The sequence below is a fragment of the Chrysemys picta genome, chromosome 19 (genome assembly GCF_011386835.1).
Source record: "Chrysemys picta bellii isolate R12L10 chromosome 19, ASM1138683v2, whole genome shotgun sequence".
NCBI lineage: Eukaryota > Metazoa > Chordata > Testudines > Emydidae > Chrysemys > Chrysemys picta.
In genome coordinates, this window is record NC_088809.1 from 24936745 (window position 1) to 24958651 (window position 21907).

Here is a 21907-nt window from a genome sequence, read left to right on the forward strand (position 1 = left end):
GCCCCAGCTACAAGCCAGGCTCCCTGCAGGCAGCAGAGAGCGTGGGGAAGCCTACGACAGTGTGACGGCACAGAGCACGTTCCCCTGTCACTCTGGGCAGGCTGCTATCCCGCGGCTTAGTTTGGAAGGCTGCGGGCAAAGCCGTTTTGGATGTGCCAGTCAGTGAATTCCCAGAGCCCCTCACCAGGGCCCATGTGTGATGGGTTCCTCAGGGTGAAACCTGGACCTGGGATACCGTTGAGCCCTCTGTCTCACCAACCTGGACTCCCTCTCACACTGTGACAAGCTGCAAATCTCTTCAGGTACGACACTTACACAGACATCCACGGGCAGGGACACACCCAGCTGAGTTACTTGAATGCTTTTGCCAGCCACTTACTAACCAACAAGAGGGGCTCCAGCCAATTCCCGCAGCTCCCCAGCCTAGGACCCCAGGGCTGTATTGTCCTGCCCTGGTCAGAAGCCTGACCAGTGTAAGGTTTCAGAGTAGCAGCCGTGTTAGTCTGTGTCCGCAAAAAGAACAGGAGTACTTGTGGCACCTTAGAGACTAACAAATTTATTAGAGCATAAGCTTTCGTGGGCTACAGCCCACTTCTTCGGATGCATAGACTGGAACACACAGACAGAAGATATTTATACATACAGAGAACAGGAAAAGGTGGGAGTAGCCATACCAACTGTAAGAGGCCAATCAATTGAGATGAGCTATCATCAGCAGGAGAAAAAAAACCTTTGAAGTGATAATCGAGATGATCCATTGAAGGTGTTAGGATACTGAACATGGGGAAATAGATTCAATTAGTGTAATGACCCAACCATTCCCAGTCTCTGTTCAAACCTAAGTTAATTGTATCTAATTTGCATATTAATTCAAGTTCAGCAGTCTCTCTTTGGAGTCTGTTTTTGAAGTTTTTTTGTTGCAAAATTGCCACCTTCAGGTCTGTTACTGAGTGGCCAGACAGGTTGAAGTGTTCTCCCACTGGCTTTTGAATGTTGTGATTCCTGATGTCAGATTTGTGTCCATTTATTCTTTTGCATAGAGACTGTCCGTTTTGGCCAATGTATATGGCCGAGGGGCATTGCTGGCACATGGTGGCATATATCACGTTGGTAGATGTGCAGGTGAACGAGCCCCTGATGACGTGGCCAATGTAGTTAGGTTCTATGATGATGTCACTTGAATAGATATGTGGACAGAGTTGGCATCGGGCTTTGTTGCAAGGATAGGTTCCTGGGTTAGTGTTTATGTTGTATGGTGTGCGGTTACTGGTGAGTATTTGCTTCAGGTTGGTGGGCTGTCTCCCAAGATCTGTGAGAGTGAGGGATCATCTTTCAGGATAGCTTGTAGATCTTTGATGATGCGCTGGAGCGGTTTCAGTTGGGGGCTGAAGGTGATGGCTAGTCATGTTCTATTATTTTCTTGGTTGGGCCTGTCCTGTAGTAGGTAACTTCTGGGTACTCGTCTGGCTCTGTCAATCTGTTTTTTCACTTCAGCAGGTGGGTATTGTAGTTTTAAGAATGCTTGATAGAGATCTTGTAGGTCTTTGTCTCTGTCTGAGGGATTGGAGCAAATGCAGTTGTATCTTAGAGCTTGGCTGTAGACAGTGGATCGTGTGGTGTGTCCTGGATAGAAGCTGGAGGCATGTAGGTAAGTATAGCGGTAAGTAGGTTTCCGGTATAGGGTGGTGTTTATATGACCATCGCTTATTAGCACAGTAGTGTCCAGGAAATGGACCTCTTGTGTGGATTGGTCTAGGCTGAGGTTGATAGTGGGATGGAAATTGTTAAAATCATGGTGAAATTCCTCGAGGGCTTCTTTTCCATGGGTCCAGATGATGAAGATGTCATCAATGTAGCGCAAGTAGAGTAGAGGTGTTAGGGGACAAAAGCTAAGGAAGCGTTGTTCTAAGTCAGCCATAAAAATGTTGGCATACTGTGGGGCCATGCGGGTACCCATAGCAGTGCCACTGACTTGAAGGTATACATTGTCTCCAAATGTGAAATAGTTGTGGATGAGGACAAAGTCACAAAGTTCAGCCACCAGGTTTGCCGTGATATTATCGAGGATACTGTTCCTGACGGCTTGTAGTCATTCCACACTTTTGTGTGGAATGTTGGTGTAGAGGGCTTCTACATCCATAGTGGCCAGGATGGTGTTTTCTGGAAGATCACCGATGAAGTGGGCTGTAGCCCACGAAAGCTTATGCTCAAATAAATTTGTTAGTCTCTAAGGTGCCACAAGTACTCCTGTTCTTTTGACCAGTGTAAGTTCATTACCCAGTCTGCTAATCCCTCAATGCAGAGAGGACACACACCAGCTTTGTAAACTGAGCTGAGATTTCCCAAACACTTCAACCAAAACACACGGTCTTAGGTAAAATATAAAACAGATTTATTAATGAAAGACAGAGATATTTAAAGTGATTATAAGTAGTAAGCGTAGAGATCAAAGTTGGTTACCTCAGAAATAAAAGTAGAAGTGCAATCTGAGTTCTATGAACTAGATAGGATTTGAATCAAGCAGTGTCTCACCCTAATGGTACAGTTCCTTCTGGGATTCCTCTTTTCAGCCTGAGACCACCTCCCCTGTTCAAAGGCTTTATTCTCCAGACATGTTTCCAGGTGTTGAGTTGTGAGGGGAGTGAGGCCAAGTGATGATGTCACTTCCCCTCCTTTATAGGTTCTTCCAGCTTGCTGGAAAAATCTTTTGCTATGACCTGAGTCAAAAATTGTCCATTGTTTACCTTCTCCTTCTGAGAATCTTCATTGTACACAGACGGGTTCGGTCACAGAGACTCTCTTCGAGACTGTCACTCAATTAGCTGGGATACCACTGAGAACATTCCTCGTGCCAGAAAAGGCACCCCTCCACTCCTGTCTTGCTGAGCCAGACACTCCAGTCAGCTCCAGCACAGACCCAGAGGTTGGGCCACACCTCTCTGCAGTTCACAGAACCTGAGATTCACTCAGCCCAGGGACTTCTCAGTTAACAGGGACTTTCCCAGCACCCAGTGTTCAGCCTTTCTGGGAGCCTGAACCCCAAATAAATCCGTTTTATTCTGTATAAAGCTTATACAGGGTAAAGTCATACATTGTCCACCCTCTAAAACACTGATAGAGAGATATGCACAGCTGTTTGCTCCCCCAGGTATTAATCACTTACTCTGGGTTTATTAATAAACAAAAGTGATTTTATTAAGTTTGAAGAGTAGGATTTAAGTGGTTTCAAGTAATAACAGACAGAACAAAAAGTTAGTCACCAAGCAAAATAAAGCAAAAACACGTAAGTCTAAGCCGAATACATTAAGAAACTGATTACAGGTAATAGCTCACTCTTAGAGATGTTCCAATAAGCTTCTTTCACAGGCTAGACTCCTTCCTAGTCTGGGCCCAATCCTTCCCCTGGTACAATCCTTATTAGTTTCAGCAGCCATCTCAGGTGGAAAGCAGGGGTTTTCTCATGACTGGCAGCCCCCTTTGTCCTGCTCCATCCCCTTTTATAGCTTTGGCACAAGGTGGGCATCTTTTGTCTCTCTGGGTCCCCACCCCTCCTTCTAAATGGAAAAGTACCAGATTTAAGATGGATTTCATTGGTCACATGTCATGGTCACATGTCACTGTAAGACCCCTAGTCTCCATTACCCGTGGGCTGGCCCACACGTACACAGGAAGGCTTTCAAGAAACTAAGGCCATTTACAACTGATTCTTTCTGGAGCACCCATGATGGCCTCCACTTAATATGTATACATCAGTGATACAAGTTTATATCTTATTCTCCTAACTCTAGATATAGAAATAATACATGCAAACAAATAGGATGAACACATTTAGTAGATTACAAGCTTTCTAATTAACAAATTTATTAGAGCATAAACTTTCATGGACTACAGCCCACTTCTTCGGATGCATATAGAGTGGAATAAATATTGAGGAGATATATATACACACATACAGAGAGCATAAACAGGTGGGAGTTGTCTTACCAACTCTGAGAGGCCAATTAAGTAAGAGAAAAAAACTTTTGAAGTGATAATCAAGATAGCCCAGTACAGACAGTTTGATAAGAAGTGTGAGAATACTTACAAGGGGAGATAGATTCAATGTTTGTAATGGCTCAGCCATTCCCAGTCCTTATTCAATCCTGAGTTGATTGTATCTAGTTTGCATATCAATTCCAGCTCAGCAGTCTCTCGTTGGAGTCTCTCGTTGGACTCCTCCGTACGGTTGAAACAACAGATTGGATTTCTACATAGATTGCTTCCGTCAACGTGCAAAGGCTGAAATTGTGGAAAAGCAACATCACTTGCCCCATAACCTCAGCCATGCTGAACACAACGCCATCTACAGCCTCAGAAACAACCCTGACATCATAATCAAAAAGGCTGACAAAGGAGGTGCTGTCGTCATCATGAATAAACTGGAATATGACCAAGAGGCTGCTAGACAGCTCTCTAACACCACATTCTACAGGCCATTATCCTGTGATCCCACTGAGGATTACCTAAAGAAACTACACCATCTGCTAAAAAAAACTCCCTGACAAAGCACAGGAACAAATCTGTACAAACACATGCCTAGAACCCCAACCAGTGGTATTCTATTTGCTACCCAAGATCCATAAACCTGGAAATCCTGGACGCCCCATCATCTCAGGCATTGGCACCCTAACATCAGGCTTGTCTGGTTATGTGGACTCTCTCCTCAGACCCTACGCTACCAGCACTCCCAGCTATCTTCGAGACACCACTGACTTCCTGAGGAAACTACAATCCATCGGTGATCTTCCAGAAAACACCATCCTGACCACTATGGACGTAGAAGCCCTCTACACTAATATTCCACACAAAGATGGACTACAAGCTATCAGGAACAGTATCCCCGATAATGTCACAGCTAACCTGGTGGCTAAACTTTGTGACTTTGTCCTCACCCACAACTATTTCACATTTGGGGACAATATATACCTTCAAGTCAGCGGCACTGCTATGGGTACCCACATGGCCCCACAGTATGCCAATATTTTTATGGCTGACTTAGAACAACGCTTCCTTAGCTCTCGTCCCCTAATGCCCCTACTCTACTTGCGCTACATTGATGACATCTTCATCATCTGGACCCATGGAAAAGAAGCCCTTGAGGAATTCCACCATGATTTCAATAATTTCCATCCCACCATCAACCTCAGCCTAGATCAATCCACACAAGCGGTCCATTTCCTGGACACTACTGTGCTAATAAGCGATGGTCACATAAATACCACCCTATACCGGAAACCTATTGACCGCTACACTTACCTACATGCCTCCAGCTTCCATCCAGGACACACCACACGATCCATTGTCTACAGCCAAGCTCTAAGATATAACCGCATTTGCTCCAATCTCTCAGATAGAGACAAGCACCTACAAGAACTCTATCAAGCATTCTTAAAACTACAATACCCACCTGCTGAAGTGAAAAAACAGATTGACAGAGCCAGACGAGTACCCAGAAGTCACCTCCTACAAGACAGGCCCAACACAGAAAATAACAGAACACCACTAGCTGTCACCTTCAGCCCCCAACTAAAACCTCTCCAGCGCATCATCAGAGATCTACAACCTATCCTGAAAGATGATCCTTTACTCTCACAGATCTTGGGAGACAGACCTGTCCTCGCTTACAGACAACCCCCCAACCTAAAGCAAATACTCACCAGCAACCACACATCACTGAACAAAACCACTGACCCAGGAACCTATCCTTGTAACAAAGCCCGATGCCAACTCTGTCCACATATCTATGACATCATCATAGGACCTAATCACATCAGCCATACCATCAGGGGCTTGTTCACCTGCACATCTACCAATGTGATATATGCCATCATGTGCCAGCAATGCCCCTCTGCCATGTACATTGGCCAAACTGGACAGTCTCTACGCAAAAGAATTAATGGACACAAATCTGACATCAGGAATCATAATACTCAAAAACCAGTGGGAGAACACTTTAACCTGTCTGACCATTCAATGACAGACCTGCGGGTGGCTATCTTACAACAGAAAAACTTCAAAAACAGACTCCAAGGAGAGACTGCTGAGCTGGAATTGATATGCAAACTAGATACAATCAACTCAGGATTGAATAAGGACTGGGAATGGCTGAGCCATTACAAACATTGAATCTATCTCCCCTTGTAAGTATTCTCACACTTCTTATCAAACTGTCTGTACTGGGCTATCTTGATTATCACTTCAAAAGTTTTTTTCTCTTACTTAATTGGCCTCTCAGCGTTGGTAAGACAACTCCCACCTGTTTATGCTCTCTGTATGTGTGTATATATATCTCCTCAATATTTATTCCACTCTATATGCATCCGAAGAAGTGGGCTGTAGTCCACGAAAGCTTATGCTCTAATAAATTTGTTAGTCTCTAAGGTGCCACAAGTACTCCTGTTCTTTTTGCGGATACAGACTAACACGGCTGCTACTCTGAAAGCTTTCTAATGACACCATAGATGGGGTATTTAGCGTAAAGCATATTCCAGTTATGTCATATTCATAAGCATATCTCCATAAAGCATATGGAGTGCAACATCACACCCTCCTCTTGAACCTACTGCCATAGTCTTGAACACTGTCCATGGCGGAGGCAGTACATGTAAAATCCCTGTTCGTCTCTGGGGCTCAATTTCTTTGTCTTTTAAGTCCAGGGTTTGCTGGTGGATGGCCTTTTCTTTGTCAGCCTCCAGCTGCCTGAGTTCATACATAAGGGCCTTGGTTCCCAGCCCATCAAAAGCACTCTGCACCATGAAAGCAGGGAGAGAAGGGCCATGGGGAATTCCTGGTATAGAGGGAATCTGTGCGGTGCAAGGCTGGCTGAGTTGACTCTGCTGCCCCCAGCTGGCTCTGCCATCTAGTGCTGGGCGAGGCAGGGGGCGTATTGGGGAAGAAGAAAGGTGGTGTCAGGTGAAGGAGAGGAAGGGCACTTCGGCTGAGGGAGAGGAGAGGTGTGTCAGGCCGTATTGGGAGTGTCAGGTGAAGGAGGGGAAGGGTTGTCAGAGAGAGGGGTGTGTTGGAGTGGAGGAGGGGGTGTCAGCAAGGGAGGGGAAAGGCAGCTGTGGGACGGGAAGGGCATGTTGGGCTGGAGGAGGGGGTGTCAGATGGGGAAGGAGAGAGGGGGTCAAAGTGAGGGAAAGGAGGGCATCTCCCAGAGCTAGGTTCTGCTACAGATAATTTCCCACTGGCACCTGTGTTACGGAGTCCCCGGGCGATGCTCTGGAACTGCTCCCCACAAAGCCAGTCAGGACTCTGGGGAGCCTCCTCTCCCTTGGAGCAGACTGTCTTCAGGGCAAGACACTCACACGGCTTCAACTTCCTGGGTCTCTCCTTGGAGCATTCAGCATAACCCTCTGTGCGCTTCCCACAGCGAGTCCACCCAGGCGGGATCCCGGGGAAGCCAGAGGGTCCTGCATACACCCCCACTTCGCAGTCAGACATGACTCTTAGCAGCCAGTAAAACAGAGGTTTATTAGATGACAGGAACATGGTCTAAAACAGAGCTTGAAAGTACAGCGGCAAATGGGACCCCTCGGCCGGGTCCATTCTGGGGCCCAGCGAGGCAGACACCCACGTCTGCACTCCCTTCCCATCCCCAGCCAGCTCCAAACTGAAACCCCCTCCAGCCCCTCCTCTCTGGCCTTTGTCTCTTTCCCGGGCCAGGAGGTCACCTGATCTCTTTGTTCACAGTTAGCTATCCCCTTGCAAGGGGGGAAGGGCCCTGGCCATTTGTTGCTAGGAGACAAATTGTCAGCCATTTATGCACACTGGAGACTTAAGAAATGCATAGGGGAAACTGAGGCACTCACACGGTATTTAGAGGAAACATTAAGAACAGTCCCACTTTGTCACAACCTGGTCCCAGAGGGACCTATCGCCAGCAATGTAAATTAACGTTCCCCCCTGCACCTTATCTTAGTCTGGAGCTGAGTGCTGAGGATCTGGGAGTCACGACTAGCCCCCGTTGGCCTCCTGCTTCGTCTGCGCTCTGACCGGGACCCATGAAGGCTCCAGTCCTCCCTTTGTAATGGCCACATAGTTGCCTTTGTCTCCCCAACTGTATTCTCCTCACATGCTAAGACCATGCTAAATGTCATGGTGCCATCCTTAATACTTTCCTAACTGCATTTCGTATCAGCCTTTCCATGACCTTGCCCAGGATTGCTGTCAGGCTACCTGGCCTATAGCTACCCAGGTCATCCCACTTTCCCATTTGAATACTGGTACATATTGGCATTTTTCTAGTCTTCTGGGACTTGCCCAGGTTTGAAGATGTATTACATAGCAACATCAACAGCTCTGAGACCACCTTGGCCAGCTCTTTTAAACTCTTGGGTGTAGGTTATGCAGTCTGGCATGTTTGTATAACTTTAGCAGTTGCTTTTTAACATCCTCCCTAGTCCCTGCTGGAGTAGAAGATGTTTCATCCCCCTGGAGAATGAATTCCTATCCCGTCGGACTGTCCCTCTAGTATGGGGCTGAGAGGAACGGGCAGGATGGCGCAGGATGTTTCCAATGCCCCTTCCTTTGGTGTGTCTGACATGACGGGAGCGCACAGCAGCGGAATTGCACTGGCCCGGCTGCACTGGGCACTTAGAGTTTGCATTGACTGGGACTGGGTTTCTCTCCTCTAACCCTGCAGGAGCGGGTGGTGTTGGAGGCCTGGTGCCCGGTGTTGGCGGTGTCCCAGGCGTGGTGCCCGGTGTTGGCGGTGTCCCTGGCGTGGTGCCCGGTGTCGGCGGTGTCCCAGGAGTTGGAGGTGAAGTTGCGTGATTGGCCCTGTCGTTGGTCCTGTGGGGTTGTGTTCTCCCCGTCTCACAGCCCTGACTCTCTCTCTACTGTGTCCCAAACAGCTGGACTTCCAGCAGGAGCGGCAGCAGCGGCAGCAGCAAAAGCCGCCAAGTACGGTAAGCTGGCTCCCTCCCCCTTCTCCTTCCATGCAGCCCGTAGTGATGGGGTGCCCGCCTGTCACTCCTGGAACCGTGTAGCTCCTGGGGTCCGAGCCCAGAGACCGTCTGTCCCTTTGGGAGCGATCAGCAGAGCCACTGGCCTGTCTGGGAAGTACTCACATCCCTCCCCTCCCCGTTCCCCAGGGAGCTTCGTCCCGTCCTGCATCATGCAGCATAGAGAGCTCCTGCGTTTGGTCCACTGGCGATGGGGAGCAGGGTGGCCAGCAAGCGAGTTGGGAGCCCAGCCCCAGCTACAAGCCAGGCTCCCTGCAGGCAGCAGAGAGTGTGGGGAAGCCTACGACAGTGTGACGGCACAGAGCACGTTCCCCTGTCACTCTGGGCAGGCTGCTATCCCGCGGCTTAGTTTGGAGGGCTGCGGGCAAAGCCGTTTTGGATGTGCCGGTCAGTGAATTCCCAGAGCCCCTCATGATCTTTTCAGCTCCATCATCAGCCTGTGTGAATCCACTTCATACATAACGGCCTCAGTTCCCAGTCCATCAAGCACACGCTGCAGCATGCAAGAAGGCAGAGAAGGGCTATGGGGAAATCCTGGTGTAGGGGGAATCCATGCGGTGCAAGGCTGGCTGAGTTGGCTCTGCTGACCTCAAGCCAGTTCTGCCATCTGGTGCTGGGTGAGGCAGGGGGCGTGCTGGGGGAGAGGAAAGGGGCTGTCAGGTGAAGGAGGGGAGGGGCACTCCGGGTGAGGAAAAGGAGACGTGTGTCAAGGTGTAAGAGAGGAGGGCTGTCAATTGAAGGAGGGGAGGGGTGGTCAGGGGGAGGGGCATGATGGGGTGGAGGAAGGGGTGTCACGCAGGGAGAAGAAGGGTGGTGAGGGCATCTGCTAGAGCTAGATTCTACTACAGATGTTTTCCCACTGGCTGCTGGTACCAGGGGGACCTATCGCCAACAACGTAAATTAACGTTCCCCCCTGCAGTTTAACTTAGTCTGGGGCCGAGTGCTGAGTATCTGGGAGCTACGGCTGGCCCCTGTTGGCCTCCCACTTTGTCTTGGCTCTGGCTGGGCACCATAAAAGATCCACACCTCTCTTTTTTAATATCCACATAGTTGTCTTTGTTACCCAGACTTGTATTCTCCTCACAAGCAATGCCAGACTTGTTTGACATGACCTATTGTCTGTAAGACCATGCTAAATGCCATGCTGCCATCCTTAATACTTTCCTGACTGCATTCCATATCAGCCCTTCCATAACTTTACCCAGGATTGCTGTCAGGCTACCTGGCCTATAGCTACCCAGGTCATCCCACTTTCCCATTTGAATACTGGCACACATCGGTATTTTTCTAGTCTTCTGGGACTTGCCCAGGTTTGAAGATGTATTACATAGAAACATCAACAGCTCTGGGACCACCTTGGCCAGCTCTTTTAAACTCTTGGGTGTAGGTTATCCAGTCTGGCATGTTTGTATAACTTTAGCAGTTGCTTTTTAACATCCTCCCTAGTCCCTGCTGGAGTAGAAGATGTTTCATCCCCCTGGAGAATGAATTCCTATCCCGTCGGACTGTCCCTCTAGTATGGGGCTGAGAGGAACGGGCAGGATGGCGCAGGATGTTTCCAATGCCCCTTCCTTTGGTGTGTCTGACATGACGGGAGCGCACAGCAGCGGAATTGCACTGGCCCGGCTGCACTGGGCACTTAGAGTTTGCATTGACTGGGACTGGGTTTCTCTCCTCTAACCCTGCAGGAGCAGGTGGTGTTGGAGGCCTGGTGCCCGGTGTTGGCGGTGTCCCTGGCGTGGTGCCCGGTGTTGGCGGTGTCCCTGGCGTGGTTCCTGGCGTCGGCGGTTTCCCAGGAGTTGGAGGTGAAGTTGCATGATTGGCCCTGTCGATGGTCCTGTGGGGTTGTGTTCTCCCCGTCTCACAGCCCTGACTCTCTCTTTACTGTGTCCCAAACAGCTATAAGCCCGGCAGCAGCGGCAGCAGCGAAAGCAGCAGCGAAAGCAGCAGCATATGGTGAGTCAGCTCCTCCTCTCTTACTGCTCTGCAACTATGCCCTTTCCCCAGGGCTCCCCAGTTGCAGGGCAGAGTCCTTTTTGCTGGCATCTGTAGCCTCTGGCGTCACTGGGTCATCAGCATGGAGCGCAGACAGAGACCGGTCCATGCTGCGCAGCAGGAGACGAGGGTCCCATGGCACAGGGGATCACCTGGTGGGGAGTGCTCAGCCTGCATTCCCCTGACATGTCTCTAATGCCAACAGTGCAGCCGAGGCCTTTGCAGACCTATCCCCGCTGCAACAGAATGTTAAACTATATTTTACTGTCCGGCCACTAGGTAGAGCCCTGTGTCACTTATCTTATCTGGGCAGGTCATAGCTAAAGTCAGACAGAGCACTGAAAGGTCTTGTAATGAACGCATCTCCAGTGTATCTCTCTGGGAAGGAAGCGCTGTGGCCAATCCATATCTGGTAGTAGCAGCCCTGCAATTTTCCATCTACAACATGGTGTTGAAAGTAAACTAGCGCCAGAGGAGAACAGAAACAGAAGGAAAACAGCAGCAAAGGTTGCAAACAGAAGCAACAAAAGCAACAAAGGTTGTGGGATCTCATCAACATGCCACTCTTCTCTGCCCTTCAGAATGGACAGACTGGAAGCCACATTTTTCAAGATTTTGCATTGCTACAAGACTCCATAAGGAAACTGGGGGATATTCCAGTATCAATGTTAATTGATGCTGTGGGAAGCAGACAGAACATATCTTTAAATCGTTTACCTTTACTGCAGACAGTCACAAAGATGATTAGGAAAGGGTTCTGGCTATGTCTGATGCATACTGTATATCTCAGAAAAATGTAGTTTACGAAAGAGCATGTTTCCACCAGAGAATTCAAGAGCCAGGAGAAAATGTTGAATGTTTTATAATAGCTCTGCATGTATTGGCTGACAACTGATTCTGGGAATGCAGAACATGAAAATATCAGAGACAGGCTGGTTATTGAGTCAACAGACAACTCCAGCTACAGGAACGGCAATTAAAGACAGATTTAAACCTACTCACAGCTACACAGAGACCAAAGCAGGCTGAGCTTGTCAAAAAGTAGCACAAAAGGCAGGAGCAACTTGAAACATCTGCAAGTAACCTAGAAGCTGTAAACAGACACAGCATGAGTTGAAAAAGACACTACCACAAAAACCCTGAGGCTATGAGGGAGTCCCAGGCAAACTACAAAGCCTTTCAGACAGAATGTACAAGACATGGAAAAATTCATAGCCCTGCAGATGTATATTTAGTCAAATGTGCAAGGTATAGTAAATGCACCTGTAAGTAATATGGACATTTTGTAGCTGTTTGCCATACCAAGGCAGTCAGGGAGTTGACTAATATTACAGACGATCAAGTGCCATTGTTAAAATAATCTATCACTCGTGATGACAGCCTGGAGATTGAAACGGAATATTCATGGGAAGACTATTCACTTTAATATTAACTCAGGAGCAGATGTGACCATCATCTCAGAAGGGACTTACAATCCCCTTCTGCCCCTCCCAGAGCTGAAATCAGCTGACACAGCTCTGACTAGCCCTGGGGGTATTCTGAACTGCCTGGGCCACTTCACCATAGTAACACAAAGACAAAAGCTGGGCATTCAGAGTGCGTGTGATCAAAGACCAACAACCTTCTCAGCCACAGCGTGGCAGCCATGACGGGCCTAGTGCGAAAGGTGGAAGAACTCAGAGGATTTGATGATATTGGACTTTAGAAAAGAGATTCAGTACAAATAAACTTGAGACAATGGTAGATCATGCAGTGTACAGACATTCCTACCAGAGAGACCTTGGAAAAGATGAGCTGCAGATTTATGCAAATTCAAAGGACATCATTACCTGGTCATTGTGGACTATTTTTCCAGGTATATAGAAATAATGTAATTGAAAGACACAACATGTGTTATGGAGAAACAGAAATGCACTTTTGCTCACTTTGGTATTCCAGAACAACTAGTATTGGACAATGGACCACAATTCACTGCAGCAGAATTTAAGTCATCCTGAACAAAATATGATTTTGTTCATATTACTAGTAGCCCACATTACCCACAAACGAATGGAGAGGCTGAGAGAGCTGTACAGACACACAAGAAAATCCTAAGGCAGGAAGATCCATTCCTTGGTCTTCTGAGCTACAGATCAACACCAATAGTGACTACTGGATATAGTCCAGCACAACTCCTGGTGGGAAGACAACTCAGAACTACTGTTCTAACTTTGGAAAAGAATCAATCTCCAAAGTGGCCAGACATGAAGACAGTAGCCAAATTAGATACAAAGGCAAAAAGAGCTTACGGAAAACTTTTACAACAGAAATCACCCGGGGACCTGCTGGGTCTAGAACCTGGAGACCATGTTTGTGTCAAACAGGATGGAGAAAAAGGATGGACAACTCCAGCTGTTATAAAAAAAAGATAATTCAGCATCCAGATCATATGTGATTGAGACCATCAGTGGAGAGTTCAACATCTAGAAGCGATCAACATCTACATTTTGTTCCTCAGAAAGAACAATCAATGAGCAAATTCTACAGATGGCAGATGCAGAATAAGAAGAAGACTCAAAGATTCCAAACTGACCAGAGACAGGTGTTGCTGCCAATGGACAGCTAGATGATCTAGTTGTTATGTATTCAGGTCATGTAATTAGAAAAACAGTATGATTCAGATTCACTGAACAATCTGTATCTGTACTGGTAGGAATGTAGAATTTAAAGGGGGAGTGTAATGGAATGCTAAATTGTCCTATACTGATCAGCCACGAGTTAGCGCTAGGTGTAACATCCTTATCTGAGCAGGTCATAGCTAGAGCCAGACAGTGCATTAAAGGATCTCATGGAAGAAACATCTCCGATGTGTCTCTCCAAGAAGGAAGCTCTGTGGGCAGGTCCATATCTGGTACAACAGTCTGACCTGCTAGTAGCAGCCTTGTACTCTACCATGTCCATGGAGTACATGACACTTGCCTCTGCCAGCGTGGGGCCCATTGAGCATTGGGGCTGGGCACTTCCCAGCATTTCCTGGGGCCCTACTTCTTATGCGTCACATGGGTGAATGGTGAATGGACGGCATGGAAAGGATAGTGGGTGGGTCTGTTTTGGGATGGCTGGATGGCCCCTATCGGTGCCAGACTCCCAGAGCAGGCAGTAAGATGCCTGCCTGGTCATGGGCTGAGAGGATAATGGGGGAGCGGATGGCAAACCAGGATCTCCATTCATATCTCTCTAAATCTAATGGCAGGGCGACCTTTACAGCCTCATCATGGGCCCCCGAGTACAGGGGGATACAGTCCTGCTTCATGCCCTGGCCTCACTACTGAACCTCTCAACAGGGGCTGGACGCGTACCAGGTGTGGCACCCGGAGTTGGAGGCTTGGTGCCTGGCATTGGTGGGGGTCTGGTGCCCGGCGTTGGTGGGGGTCTGGTGCCTGGTGTTGGTGGAGCCCTGGTGCCCGGCGTTGGAGGTAACTTTTGCTTTAACTGGGAGATACGACTTGCCACTTGATCTGGGATCCTCACTGCTGCAGTGATCTGTAATGGCCACTGCAGGGGAAGGCAAAGAGTCCCATGATGACCTGCTGCAATCTGGAGCATCCCCAGGTGCATCCCCCTTGTCCCTGCTGTGGGAGAGCATGCTGCAGGAACAGTGTTTTTCTGTGATGGGATATGCCCAGGGGTCTGTTGGAGTCCATCCCTGGGGAATGCATCTCCACCCGAGTCTCATTCTCCAGACATTTCTGTCCCCAGGAGTCGTCAGTCCAGCAGCAGCAGCCAAAGCAGCGGCTAAAGCAGCCAAGTACGGTGAGTTGACTCTTCCTCCTCGGGCTATCCACAGTGCCCTGCGACTGCTGGCTCCCTGCGAGTCCCAGCAGGAGGGGGTCATGGCCAGAGCTGGGGCTTCGGGTTCCAGAATGTAGCACCCTCCCACTCAGAGCAGACTGGTCCCTCCGGAGAAGGGGTAAGGCCACTGCGTGAGCCACATGTGAACAGACACGAAGTAATGGTACATGCTGAGTGCAATTACCTTGCCAACCCAGCTGGGGCAGAGATTCCTTTGTGGGGGGGGGTGGTATGTATTGACCACAATGTATATGTAACCCACACCCCTCCGAGACCACGTAGAGAGAGATTAATGAGTCTCCTCTGCAGCCTTCGCTAAGGGCCACGTGGCTTTGAGCTCATGCAGTAGAGGGTCATGCACTAAGCTCCGGAGGCCCCAGATTTGATTCCGCTCGCTGGCAGACGGGGTCTATCAGTCCCCAGACAGACACATCCACATCTATCGGTGTTACAGATGAGACCTGGGCAACCCAGCCCCTCAGGTGACTACTAGCCCAAGACCCATTGTGTAGTCAGCTGGGAAACTCCCCTTCCCTGCACTAAGAGGTTGGTGGAGTCTGGAGAGTCCCTTAGGAAATAATGTAGCTAATTCCATCCACCCATCCCCAAACACACATCCACCATCCATACACCAGTCCCTAAACAAAACCCCCACTATCCATCCACCCATCCCCAAACAGACCCATCCACTATCCATCTACCCGTCGCCAAACACACATCCACCATCCATACACCCATCCCTATACAAAACCCCCCACTATCCATCTACCCATCCCCAAACAGACCCATCCACTATCCATCCACCATCCCCAAACAGACCCATCCACTATCCATCCACCGTCCCCAAACAGACCCATCCACTATCCATCCACCGTCCCCAAACAGATCCACCCACTATCCATCCACCCATCCCCAAACAGATCCACCCACTATCCGTCCATCTGTCCCCAAACATACCCATTTCTTGTCCATCCACCCATCCTCAAAGAAACTCATCCACTATCCATCCACCCATCCCCAAAACAAACCCAACCACAGTCCATTCACCCATCCCCAAACAGTCCCATACACTATCCTTTCAGCCATCCCCAAACAGACCCATCCACTATCCATCCACCATCCCCAAACAGACCCATCCACTATCCATCCACCGTCCCCAAACAGACCCATCCACTATCCATCCACCGTCCCCAAACAGATCCACCCACTATCCATCCACCCATCCCCAAACAGACCCACCCATTATCCATCCACCCGTCCCCAAACAAAGCCAACCACTATCCATCCACCCATCCCCAAACAGACATCCACTATCCGTCCACCCGTCCCCAAACCGACCCATCCACTATCCATCCACCTGTCCCTAAACAGACATCCAGTATCCGTCCACCCATCCCCAAACAGTTCCACCCATTATCCAGCCACCCATCCCCAAAAATAAATGCACTAACCATCCACCCATCCCTAAACAGACCCACCCACTATTCATCCACCCGTCCCCAAAGAGACCCATTCCCTATCCATCCACCCATCCCCAAACAAACCCATCCACTATCCGTCCACCCATCTCCAAACAGACCCATCCACTATCCGTCCACCTGTCCCCAGACAGATCCATCCACTATCCGTCCACCTGTCCCCATACAGACATCCACTATCCTTCCATCCGTCCCCAACCAGACCCAGCCACTATCCATCCACCCGTCCCTAAAGAGACCCATCCACTATCCAACCACCCGTCCCTAAAGAGACCCATCCACTATCCATCCACCCATCCCCAAACAAACCCAACCACTGTCCTTACACCCGTCCCCAAACAGACATCCACTATACATCCACCCATCCCCAAACAGACATCCACTATCTATCCACCTGTCCCCAGACAGATCCATCCACTATCCGTCCATCCCCAAACAGACATCCACTATCCTTCCGTCCGTCCCCAAACAGATCCAACCACTATCCATCCACCCGTCCCCAAACAGATCCATCCACTATCCGTCCATCCATCCCCAAACAGACATCCACTATCCTTCCATCTGTCCCCAAACAAACCCAACCACTATCCTTACACCCGTCCCCAAACAGACCCATCCACTCTCCATCCACCTGCCCGAAAACAAACCCAACCACTGTCCTTTCACCCATCCTCAAACAGAAGCATCCATTGTCCATCCACCTGTCCTCAAACAGACACATCCACTGTCCATCCACCGATCCCTAAACATACCCATTCACTGTCCATCCACCCATCTCCAAACAGACATCCACTATCCGTCCACCCGTCCCCAAACAGACCCACCCACTATCCATCCACCTGTCCCCAAAGAGACCAACCCACTGTCCATCCAGTCATCCCCAAACAGACCCACCCACTATCCATCCACCACCATTCAGATCTCTCTTAATCAGTTCTTATACTGCCCCCAATGTTTTGCTATCTAAGCACCGCTGTCCGTTACAATCCAGCTGCATGCTATTTGAAGGCCCCACACTTTCGACCTACCTCAGTCTGTGCCATCTTCCATACCTTTATAGACCCTGAATTTCCAGACCACGGCTGCATTTCACATATCTAACTTTCTGCAGGAGCTGGCGGTGTTGGAGGCCTAGTGCCCGGTGGAGTCGGAGGCCTAGTGCCCGGTGGAGTCGGAGGCCTGGTGCCCGGTGGTGTCGGAGGCCTGGTGCCCGGTGGTGTCGGAGGCATCCCAGGTGCTGGCAGAGTTGGAGACAATCTCATTCTGTTCCAGTAGCGGATGAGTGTGTTGGACTCCTCCCTGGTACCATACGATAGGGTTGGACAGTGATGTGGCTGAGTGCACTCCTGCCCCCTTGCTGCTCTGTCTGAGTGACCCCTCCGCTGTACAACCTCCTGCCCCTCCCTGTCTGAGGTGGAGTCCTGCCATTCTCCCACTCTCAGACCGGGATCTGGGTACAGCACCCCAGCTCTGCCAACTGCTCCTTGCTGACTGCGGTTCAGGCATGGGCTTGGGACCTGCCCGTAATCAAATGGGAGCTGGTGGGCTTGGCTGTGTCAGAGGCAGGCAGAAGTGCCAGTCTGAGCAGCCCAGAGTCAGCCCCGCCCAGCCCCGCCAGCCTCAGAGCCATTGATCCCACTGGCCCAGCTCCCTGGGCAGCGGCAGCGCTGGGAGCGCTGGCGGAGAGGGGGCAGGTGCTGGTGCCACCGTGTGACCTGAGCCTGCGCAGGGAAGGATCAGACAGACACAGGCTGCTGTGCCCCTGCGAGCAGGTCGGGTCCCTCGTGCCAGTGCAGACACGGCCGGAGAGGGAGGCTGCACTGGGGTAAGGGGAAGAGCAGGAGAGGTTCAGCAGAGGCAGAGCTGGGCAGGGGCAGTGGTGCCCGTGTGGATGAGCCGGGCTATTCGCCAGGGCAGGACTCTGATCCCGGCCTCTCGCTCTCTCCCCAGGACTCCTCAGTCCCGCAGCAGCAGCCAAAGCAGCTGCAAAAGCAGCCAAGTACGGTGAGTTGGGCTTCCCCAGCCCTCCCGCTCCAGCCCTCCCCCTCCAGCCCTGAGCCTCCCCCTTCCCTCCAGCCCTCCCCCTCCAGCCCCAACCCTTCCCTCCAGCCCTCCCGCTCCAGCCCTCCCCCTCCAGCCCTGAGCCTCCCCCTTCCCTCCAGCCCTCCCCCTCCAGCCCCAACCCTCCCCCTTCCCTCCAACCCTCCCCCTCCAGCCCCAACCCTCCCCCTTCCCTCCAGCCCTCCCCCTCCAGCCCTGAGCCTCCCCCTTCCCTCCAGCCCTCCCCCTCCAGCCCCAACCCTCCCCCTTCCCTCCAACCCTCCCCCTCCAGCCCTGAGCCTCCCCCTTCCCTCCAACCCTCCCCCTCCAGCCCTGAGCCTCCCCCTTCCCTCCAGCCCTCCCCCTCCAGCCCTGAGCCTCCCCCCTTCCCTCCAGCCCTCCCCCTCCAGCCCTGACCCTCCCCCTTCCCTCCAACCCTCCCGCTCCAGCCCTGACCCTCCCCCTTCCCTCCAGCCCTCCCCCTCCAGCCCTGACCCTCCCCCTTCCCTCCAGCCCTCCCCCTCCAGCCCTGAGCCTCCCCCCTTCCCTCCAGCCCTCCCCCTCCAGCCCCAACCCTTCCCTCCAACCCTCCCCCTCCAGCCCTGAGCCTCCCCCTTCCCTCCAACCCTCCCCCTCCAGCCCTGAGCCTCCAGCCCCGACCCTCCCGCTTCCCTCCAACCCTCCCGCTCCAGCCCTGACCCTTCCCCCTTCCCTCCAACCCACCCCCTCCAGCCCTGAGCCTCCAGCCCTGACCCTCCCCCCTTCCCTCCAACCCACCCCCTCCAGCCCTGACCCTCCCCCTTCCCTCCAACCTTCCCCCTCCAGCCCCGACCCTCCCCCCTTCCCTCCAACTCACCCCCTCCAGCCCTGACCCTCCCCCTTCCCTCCAACCCTTCCCCTCCAGCCCTGACCCTCCCCCTTCCCTCCAACCCTCCCCCTCCAACCCTGACCCTCCCCCCTTCCCTCCAACCTTCTCCCTCCAGCCCTGACCCTCCCCCTTCCCTCCAACCCTCTACCTGGCTGCCCATCACCATCCCCTACCCCCATGCGGAGCGAGTGCAAGGAATGCAAAGGCCACGGGTCTGGCCCGGTGAATGGGCCCATGTCACAGGCATGGAGACCCAGCCCAGAAATGCTCCCCCTGAGCCCACACAGGCACCTCGTGTCCCCTTCCATCCCAGCCTGGCTTCTGGCCTTAACCCCCGTCCCTCTCCACAGGTGCTGGCGTCGCACCTGGAGTCGGCGGGGTGCCAGGCTTAGTGCCTGGGGCCGGTAGGGTGCCAGTCGCTACGCCGGGGGCTGGCGGGGTGCCAGTTGTAACGCCGGGGACTGGGGGCTTTGTGCCCGGTGCGGGAAGAGTGCCAGGCACAGGCATTGTACCTGGAGTAGGTAAGTGCATATCCTGTCACTCAGGGTGCTGGTTCCAATGGGATGCCCCTCGGAGGGTATCTCCTGGGCACTGGGGCAGCTCGGGCATTGGAGCACCAGGAGGGTTGGGCCCTGCTGTGAGTAGTAGCAAGCAGGTGGCTTTGAATGTGAAAAGCAGAACAGTCACCCATGCGCCATCTGTCCCCTGAAGCCAAGTAAGGCGGGTTGGCGATGGACGGGCACCGGGCGCATGTGGCTCCTGACTCTAACTCAATGCTCTTCTCACTCTGCAGGGATTCCCCAGCTGGGCGTGCAGCCAGGCGCCAAGCCTCCCAAGTACGGTAGGCACCTCCCCACCTTGGCCCAGCCAATGGCTCTTCTCTGCCCTCCACCAACTGTGGCCCATCCTGCCCACTTTTCCCCTGTGCCCTCTGTGTGGAGGGCTGAGGAGCTGTCCTGTCGCTCAGCGCAGACAGCCAGAGCCAGCCACCTGTCTCTGCAGACTGACAGCAACTTCTGGCTGGAGCCGCCGACATCCACCCTGGGGACCCTGTCTCCACCCACCGGCCTTGGCTTTGAAACTCTGCCCCTCTCTTGCCCTGCACTGCCCCTCTGGGGAGCTAGGGCCTCCAGAGCCTAGGCCAGAGCCAGCAAAGGCATCTTCCCCATAGCCACTGCTCCTGCCCTGTTCCACACCCCTCTTCTACTGAGGGGAACGGGGACGACATAACATAAGAACGGCCACACTGGGTCTAGCCCAATATCCTGTCTTCCGACAACAGCCAATGCCAGGTGCTTCAAAGGGAATGAACAGAACAGGGCAGTTTACTGAGTGATCCATCCCCTGTCATCCATTCAAAGCATCTGGCAGTCAGAGGCTGCCTGACCTCTTGGCTAATAGCATTGATGGACATGTCCACCAGGAAATGATCTAATTCTTGTCTGAACCCAGTTATACTTTTGGCCTTCACTAAATCCCCTGGCAAGGAGTTCCGTAGGTTGACTGTGCGTTGTATGAAGAAGTGCTTCCTTCTGTTTGCTTTAAACCTGCTGCCTACTAGACACGTCTTTGAGTGCCACAGAGCCAGTGCTTCTGCTTCCCTCCTACAGCGCCACGTGCAGGAAGGGGTTGGGGCAGGAGGAGCTGTGGATTCCTCTCCAGCTAGCGCTCCAGAGCAGGCTTTGTTCTTTCCTTTGGCCGGAATCGGTCCCAGCTCCACTTCTGAGTTTAGCTAGGCAGGTTCTCACTACTTAGCCCCAAACGTGCATGTCGGGGCAGAGCTGTATTGTTTTGTGAGTTCAGGCCTGTGAATTCTCTGCCTTGCATTAAGGAAGAATGATAGAAGGCATTTGGGGTGAAACTGAGCATTACAGACTATGATCTGTGGCCACGAAACCAAGGCAGACCGGCCAAAGCTTACAGTGTCCACAGCGAGCAGGCAGAAATCCCTGAACCCCTCGCTGCTCTGCCTCGCAGAAAGAACTTACCTGGCAGGTGTGCGGGGCCAGGTGTGTGCAGGGACCGGGCGCTCTCCTTCTCGACCTGTAGCGCTATGGCACTATCAAGAGGCCAGTTCATTTTATGTCTTTAAAGCATTTTCCCTCTGTCTTCCTGGTGCTATTTTATTAAATCTTGCAGTGCATGCTTATCAGGATCACTGACGTAGGCCGTGTGTGCACAGCAGTGTGTGTGTCTCTCTTATTAGTATGTGTGCATTGTGTGCGCATGCAGGTTATATGTGTGTGTGTATGTGTGCGTGTGCAGGTTATGTGTGTGTGTGCGTGCAGGTTATATGTGTGCGTGTGCGTGCAGGTTATGTGTGTGTGCGCGCATGTGCAGGTGGTGTGTGTGTGTACGCGTGTGTGCTTGTGCAGGTTATATGTGTGTGTGTGTGCATGTGTGCAGGTTATGTGTGCGTGTGTGTGTGTGTGCAGGTTATGGGTGTGTGTGCGTGTGTGCGCGTGCAGGTTGTGTGTGTGTGTGTGCGCGTGCAGGTTATGTGTGTGTGCAGGTTATGGGTGTGTGTGTCTGTGTCTATGTGCGTGCAGGTCCTGTATGCACATATGCAGGTCATTTATGCACATGCATGTGTGTGCACATGCAGGTCACTTACACGTGTGCATATGTGCGTGTGCAAGTCATGTCCGTGTGTGTGTGTGTGTGCATGTGCAGGTTATATGTGTGTGTG

The 21907-nt window shown here is 51.7% G+C and overlaps 1 protein-coding gene across 6 annotated transcripts in view; it reads left to right on the top strand.

The window, feature by feature from the left end:
• ELN (elastin) overlaps positions 1-21907 on the top strand; it is a 90761-nt gene that overhangs the window by 58960 nt on the left and 9894 nt on the right. For all 6 annotated transcript variants that reach the window (XM_065573318.1, XM_065573321.1, XM_065573320.1 and 3 more), the window contains 10 exons: positions 8684-8800; positions 8895-8948; positions 10695-10811; positions 10906-10962; positions 14325-14456; positions 14740-14793; positions 17422-17544; positions 18261-18314; positions 19569-19739; positions 20012-20059. In XM_065573318.1, the coding sequence (XP_065429390.1) occupies positions 8684-8800; positions 8895-8948; positions 10695-10811; positions 10906-10962; positions 14325-14456; positions 14740-14793; positions 17422-17544; positions 18261-18314; positions 19569-19739; positions 20012-20059 (927 nt within the window). The remainder of the gene's footprint in view (positions 1-8683; positions 8801-8894; positions 8949-10694; positions 10812-10905; positions 10963-14324; positions 14457-14739; positions 14794-17421; positions 17545-18260; positions 18315-19568; positions 19740-20011; positions 20060-21907) is intronic.